The sequence below is a fragment of the Gavialis gangeticus genome, unplaced genomic scaffold (assembly GCF_001723915.1).
Source record: "Gavialis gangeticus isolate Ggan-Ray unplaced genomic scaffold, GavGan_comp1, whole genome shotgun sequence".
NCBI lineage: Eukaryota > Metazoa > Chordata > Crocodylia > Gavialidae > Gavialis > Gavialis gangeticus.
The window spans coordinates 47,113,635-47,120,793 of record NW_017729004.1 but is presented as its reverse complement, the minus strand read 5'-3'; the positions used below and the strand labels follow the sequence as shown (position 1 = coordinate 47,120,793).

At 37.9% G+C, this 7,159-nt stretch overlaps 1 protein-coding gene across 1 annotated transcript in view; it reads left to right on the top strand.

The window, feature by feature from the left end:
- Positions 1–5,606: 5,606 nt before the first annotated feature.
- The window catches only part of LOC109291348 (macrophage mannose receptor 1-like), a 6,054-nt gene continuing 4,501 nt past the window's right edge, over positions 5,607–7,159 (top strand). The window contains exon 1 of the mRNA XM_019508327.1: positions 5,607–5,767. Within this exon, the coding sequence (XP_019363872.1) occupies positions 5,689–5,767 (79 nt within the window). The 5' untranslated portion in view covers positions 5,607–5,688. The remainder of the gene's footprint in view (positions 5,768–7,159) is intronic.

Here is a 7,159-nt window from a genome sequence, read left to right as displayed (position 1 = left end):
AAAGCAGTCCTGGTGGGATGGGTACTTCTGTGCCTTGTTAGTCTATGGGGGGGCAATCGATTCTACAACAGCAAAGGCGTCTGGGCATAATGGACTGTCAGTATGATGGTTTTCAGGTATCTCTAGGTGACCAGAAACTTTGAGAGGGTTCAGATGACTCATGAGCAGGGTGGATAAAAATCAATGACTTTTTTTAATAAAAAAAATCAGAATTTTTTCATTTAAATTCGATTTTATATATATATATGTTTAAAAATAATCAATAAAATACTAAATTCCCCTCTCATTTAAAAAATAACAGTTACAATTAAATCTCATCACAACCATCCTTTACCTACACTTACAGTCTCATAAAAATGAATTAATCTCTCTGTCACATACACACATTTAGTTACCTGCCAATCAAACATGGGCATTCATTTCAGTTTTTCTGCTCATGAAAATGGCTCTAGTCTGTCTGTCCAGCCTAACTACCAGCTCTTGCTTTTTGAAAGTTCTGGGCTTTCAGTTTCTGTTTCTCAGAAGACTAAAGTCACCTGTGCAAAGACACAGGCTGCATAGGACTGTTGTTGCTCTGTGCTTATGTGGTGGTGGAGCTGGGCCAAGCAACGTGGAGGAGTTAGTTAAGACACTGTGTTAAAGACAGAGAGACAATATAGGAAACGTTGGAGGCAGAATAGAAAGGAACAGTGGAGTGGACTGCAAAGAAAAAGGGAAGACATTATTCAGTAGTACACACACAGCTGCCTATATTCCACCACAATTTGCCACAGAAAAACTGTCCTGGCTTCTGGGCATGAGACCCTATCTGGGAATATTTTGAAGAAATTCCTTCCCTGGGTAAAAAAGGAAAACATGTCAAGTGTAAGCAGTGCAAGAAGGAGATTCAGAGCCTAGTTGCAAGAATGAAATATCATCATAAAAACTGCTTATTGGGAGAAAATGATGTGGATGAAGATGTGGATATGTCTGAAGAACAATATGGATCAACTGGTTAGTAAATTAAATAATTCCCTTTGCACTGCATCATTCTTCAAAACTCTCTGTGCCTTTTTAATTTAAGTGTGATTTAACAAGTAAATTCCCAAGCTGTTTGCTATGTTCAATGTTGCTAGAAAAAAAAAGTTTAGCTTCGCTAATCCTTATGGCTTGTTTAATTAGTTAACTAGGTTTAGAATCTACCACCCAAGTTTATGGTACAGAAATCTGCAGTAAGAGAAATCTAGAGTTCCCAGTTTCCACTGGGTGTCATTTTCTTATTTTATATTCCATAATACATGCCCCTTATTTTGGAACATCATGGCCCCAGACCATAATGGTGATGCCGTAAGTCCCCTATTTTACTTCATCATAACTCAGTTTTCCCAAAGGAACCCCATCCTATCCTTGTTTTCTCAAAAAACAGAAGTGCCAGTGAGTTCGAGGGGGCTTACTTCAAAATTAAGTGCACTCTAAATGCAGTCAGTCTTAGCTTTTGTGGTAATTTGGAATTGGAGCTGCATCATTGCTGAAAAACATGTAAAGGATGAACTGGATAATAGAGTGAGAAGGACTGAGAAGAATGACTATTCAAGAATCATATTTGTTTCAGGATCCCATTGAAACATAAGAGAGTTTGACTGTCTATCTGCAACTACTTCTGAGTCATCCGTGGGTACTTTTAGCAGCAGTGCTGTAACTAAACGTATTTCAGACAACAAAGTATCAGTAGCAAGCAAAAGATTTCAATCATCCAGTAAAATCACCACCATGGATGGGTTTGTAGTAAGGAACAGCAAATACCAAGAAGACATCACAGATGAAAAGATTGCTTAGTTCATTTATGTCCCAAATTCTCCTTTTCGCATTGTTAACACTAAACACTTCATTAACGTGGTTGAGTCCTATGACCAGGCTACACTCCCCCTGGCAGAGCAGACATTGGTGGGAGGTTGCTAGATACAGCGTATGAGAGGGAACTTGAACAGTGTGCAAGAAATACTAAGGAGAAATTTGCCAGTTTAAGCCTTGATGGGTGGAGCAATGTACACAATGATCCAGTAATATGTGCCTGTGTGACAACAGAAGATGGGATTGCATATCTTACAGAAACAATAGATACATTGGGAAATGCCCACACAGCAGAATATTTAAAAGAAAAAGGAGTGAAAGCTGTTATAAACTGTGAACAAAAATTCAACTGTCATGTGTGCAGTTTTGTCACAGACAATGCTATAAATGTGACAAAGATGAGAAGCTACTTAGAAGAAGAAACGGAAGAATGCTCCTTAATAACATATGGCTGCAGTGCCCATTTAATGCATCTTTTAGCCAAAGACTTAAGTACTTCTCCAGGAATAAAAGAAAATGTTGAAGTCATAAAATACTTTTGTAACAGCCATTTTGCTTCAGCCTCACTGAAGAGAGCAGGAGGGTCCAAACTAATTTGCCCTTCAGATGTTCGATGGAATTCTGTGGTTGATCGTTTTGAACAATTTATTAAGAACTGGCCTAGTCTCATAAAAAATTGTGAAGAAAACTGTGGTAAAATAGGGGGAAGAATCTCATCCAAAGTATTTACATTGGATTAAAGAGGAATGTAGAGGCTATGCTCAGTGTACTGAAGCCTATATCCATAACCCTAAACAAACTTCAGAGAGATTGTTGCTGCATTGCTGATGCTGTTGAAATTTGGAAGGCACTTCAAGAGACACTGAAGAAAGAAATACCTCACCAGAAAGTTAAACTACAGGCAATAAAGAGCAAATGCATCAAGTTTGAACTCCACCTCATTTTCTTGCGGACATCCTCAACCCCAGATATAAAGGTAAATGCCTAACTTCTGTAGAAGACTATGCTGCCATGGCACGGGCATCTTAAAATCACTCCTCGGTTATGTCAGTCATAATACATTTCAGGGCTGGAGGGGAACCATTTAAACAGTACATGTTTACTGATGATGTTTTGAACAGTCATTCCCCTGAATTGATAGAAATCATTAGCCAGGCACCTTAACACAGAGTTCCTTCAGTTGCTAAGCCAACTTTTCACAGCAACAGCTTCCTCTGAAGGCACAGAGAGAATATTTTCATCATTTGGTATTATTCATTCAAAGCCAAGAAATTGACTGGGAGTTGAAAAAGCAGGAAAACTTTTATTTCTGTTTCAGTCTATGAATAACAATGATAGTGGGAGTGGGGAAGATGAGATCTAGTTATAGAAGTTTTAAGGAAAGCATACGTTTAGTGTTATCAGATTTGTCTGTTAGAGTTAATAAAATTTGAAAATTAAAAAAGTGTTTAAGGACAGATGTTGTAAAATGTTGTGTTGAGTTGTAAATCAACATGTTTTAGTGATTAGATTTGCACCATTTTTTAAGAAATATATGAAGAAGTATCACTGGGAAACTTGATTTAAATCAGGGTTTTCTCTTGCTGATTCAAATCATGATTTAAATTATCACCTTGATTTAAATCAATCCACCCTGCTCATGAGTGTTACAATTATGCGAATAGCAGAGCTATGTAGTCTAGACTGTTTGTCTTTGCATCTCAGGCTTTGAGGGTTCACTGGTGCCAGTTATCAGGACTGGTAAAATCAGCAGGAATGCTGATTTTTAGAGTGCTAGCCTGGGTTCAGGGGAGGCTAGCAGTAACCAGATGAGAGGGTAAAAATCTGTACTTGTTTTCCATTTATATCTCCAAACCTATAGTCCGTTTTGTTTGCAGTAGTCTTTCATCCTATGTAATAAATCCTTTTGCTGTTTGTCTCCTTGTTTGTTGCATATGAAAGGATTGACTTCTGGGCAGGTGACATTCTAGGCTGACCCACTCCCCAGAGAGAGGCCCATAACCTATGAGTGGGGGCCACCCAGGACAGGCAGAGATTCCTCACTGCAGCTGCAGAGTCTAGTATAAGGGCAGAGGAACAGAGGTGCTTAGATTGGGAGCTATCTCAAGCCAATGTCGGTCTATTCCTTGGGGCAGCACAGTAAGGAGAAACTCAGGGCTCTGGGGTCCCACACAAATGGGTTTGACGTAAGTACAATGGGTATTTTGTGCCAAAATCAGTAATGTGCCTCTCAAGATTTAAATTAACCATAAAACTTAAGAATATATGCTATCATGATGCTTCAAAAAGGCAAGATATTTTTTCAGGCTGAAACTTATATTGTGTCTTGTTCCTTAATGCTTTTCAGGTGCTAATTTGGTTTCTGTGGAAGACCATGCTGAATTCATCTTTCTGCCAGATAGTATAAAGTCACATAAAAAGAAAGAAAAAGTTTTTGGATAGGAATGTACCATAATGTGAAAGATAATTTCTTAATTTAAGGATGTAATACTATTGCCTATAAATAGGCAAAATAGGTTGTACGCATTTCGGATCTTGCATGTTATGAAGAAATTAATATTAGACTATTATCTCAGATATATCTTTACTATGTAGGACAGATATTGGGAGATAATCTTGCACATTTTCATTTGTTTGTTTGTTTGTTTATGTTTATATTTCATAGACTTCATAGATTTCATAGATATTTGGGCTGGAAGTGACCTTGGAAGATAATCGAGTCCAGCCCCCACCCAAAGGGCAGGAAGTCAGCTGGGGTCAGAGGATACCAGCAAGATAAGCATCCAATTTGCTCTTGAAGGTGTTCAATGTAAGTGCTTGAACCACCTCCGATGGCAGGCTGTTCTAGACCTTGGGGGTTCGGACGGTAAAGAAATTCTTCCTTATGTCCAGCCTGAAACGGTCTCGCAGTAGTTTATGACCATTCAACCTCGTCATCCCTTGGGGCGCTCTGGTGAACAAATGTTCCCCCAGATACTGGTGGTCATCCCTGATAAACTTATAGGTGGCCATCAGCTCACCCCCGAGCCTACACTTTTCTAGGCTAAAGAGCCCCATGGCTCTCAGCCTGTCATCGTAAGGTCTGTCTTCCTGACCTCTGATCATGCACGTAGCTCTTCTCTGGACTCTCTCAAGCTGTTATGTTTGTGTACATCACTGTCATTAAAGTGTTTGGGCAGATCTTTTTCAGAAAGTAAAAATTTTCTAAGAAGAAATTAGAGAAGAATATTTTACATGGTTGATGTTTAGTTAATTGATTATAACTAATATATAGTTAGGTATGGATTTCAGGAGAAAAATACAATAAAATGAGAAGGATGAATAAAATACTGGAAATAAGTAAAGGAACTAGAAGAGAATGATCACCTCTTTATAATAAACATTTTCTTTGACAGAAATAATAATGACAATTAGTATCTGTTAATCAGAAGCTAATCACTTTAGCTTTTTAAGTTCTTAGTTTGCAAACAAGATTTGAGAGTATAGTCTTTATTTTCAGGAAAGATAATCTAAAGCCAGCTATCAGAACTGTACAAGGCTGAAGATTATAGAATGAGAGATGTTACTGAATGGTAGAGTTGATCTAGCAGTGACAATTTGTTTGGTGATTAAGTGAAAAAATTATAACACACACATGCACACACACTAAAATCAAAGTGCAGAATTCTATTACTAGCTATGATGCTGGATCTGTCAAAAATGCATTTTGACATTTTAACTATGTCTAAACAGGCATATTATCCACATACTTGTTTTTAATATTAGGCCAGAGGATATTGGGAGACAAGACTCTAGTGGATTTTGTCAACTGGAAGAAAGAAAAACTTACACATCATAAGGAGAACTGTATTGAAGTATATGCATCACTTGGGTACTGGATTAGTGCTCCATGTTCTCAGAAAAAAGGGTATAGGATATATTTGTAAAAAACCAAAGAGTAAGTACATACTTAAGTATAGCTTTAAATATTAGCACCTAGGGCAATGTAGGAATATATGTGTGAGCCCTTACCTCCTCATGTGGGGACTAGAGTGGTAGTAGCAGTACAATTTGCTGCTTCCTTAGTGAAAGCTTCCCCAACCTGGACTGTGGTGAAAGTGCAGAATCCCGGAGGGCTGCTATTCTGGTGCCTCTGCTGCATTGGCACCCAGGGCTTGTGCTCCGCCCTCTCAAGTTACACGATTAATATTTACAATACATAAGAGTTATGTTCATGATATTTCTGCAAAAGTATTCTATAAAATGTGTGCTATATAATATATACATTTTTTAAGAATAAAGTGTATGTATTTGTGCACATCTAAAGAAATCATAGACATATTATAGACTTATGACAGGCTAGTTTAATTTTCATTGATTTCCACAAGGCCAAGATTTCAGCAAAAAAAAAGAACCAAAACATCTGAGTTTGAAGCAAAAAGTTTGTTTTTACCTCCTCTTAAATTTTAGGGGAAAAAAAAACTTGCTGTGATTTAGGATCAACCTCCATGGAGATGAGGTTCATAATTGTATTTCAGTTATGCTATTTCTGTAGCATTCTATGATTTTGGTCCAATAGGGTATCTGATAATAGTGTTTACCAAAATGTTAGCTGAGTATTAAAATAGATTTTTTTTGGAGGAAATGTAAGGGATCAGTGTTTGTTTGAATTAAATGGGAGAGACTCAATTGGTACCTCCCTTCAGAACATAATTGAAATATATTTTGTGAATTGGAAAAGATTATTTAACTTGTAATGTTTATCTTTTAATTTTGTTATTGAATTACCTAGAAATCCCCTAAGGTTTTTGGTTGTAGCCGTGTTGGTCTAAGGATATAGGAAGATAAGTTTCTTTGGGTAGATATGATATCTTTTATTAAACCAACTAATAAAAGATGTGCCTGAAAGCTTGTGTTTGTGTCTGAAAACTTGCAAAGAACAATTTTTCCAAATATTTAGTTGGTCAAAAAAAAGATATCACAGAAATGCCCCAACACTTTAATCAGTTTACAAAAGCCTTATATAACCTAATTGCCTGCAACAGAGGGCACCTAGATTTGATGACTCAGGAAGGCCAAGGCAGAGTTGGAACAGGGGCTGGCTTCCTGGATTAAGGACAACAAGAAGTCCTTTTTTAAGTACATAGGGAGAAGAAAGAAGGCCCCAGGAAATGTGGGGCCCTTGCAGGACAAGACAGGGAATCTGGTTGTCACGCCAGACGACAAAGCCAACATATTTAATAACTTCTTTGCCTCTGTCTTCCTCAGTAAGGACCAGAACTGCCACCTCCCTGCTGGGCCCCCTTTGGGCCCCGGGGGAGGCTCACCTGGGCCTAGAGTGAGTGAGGAT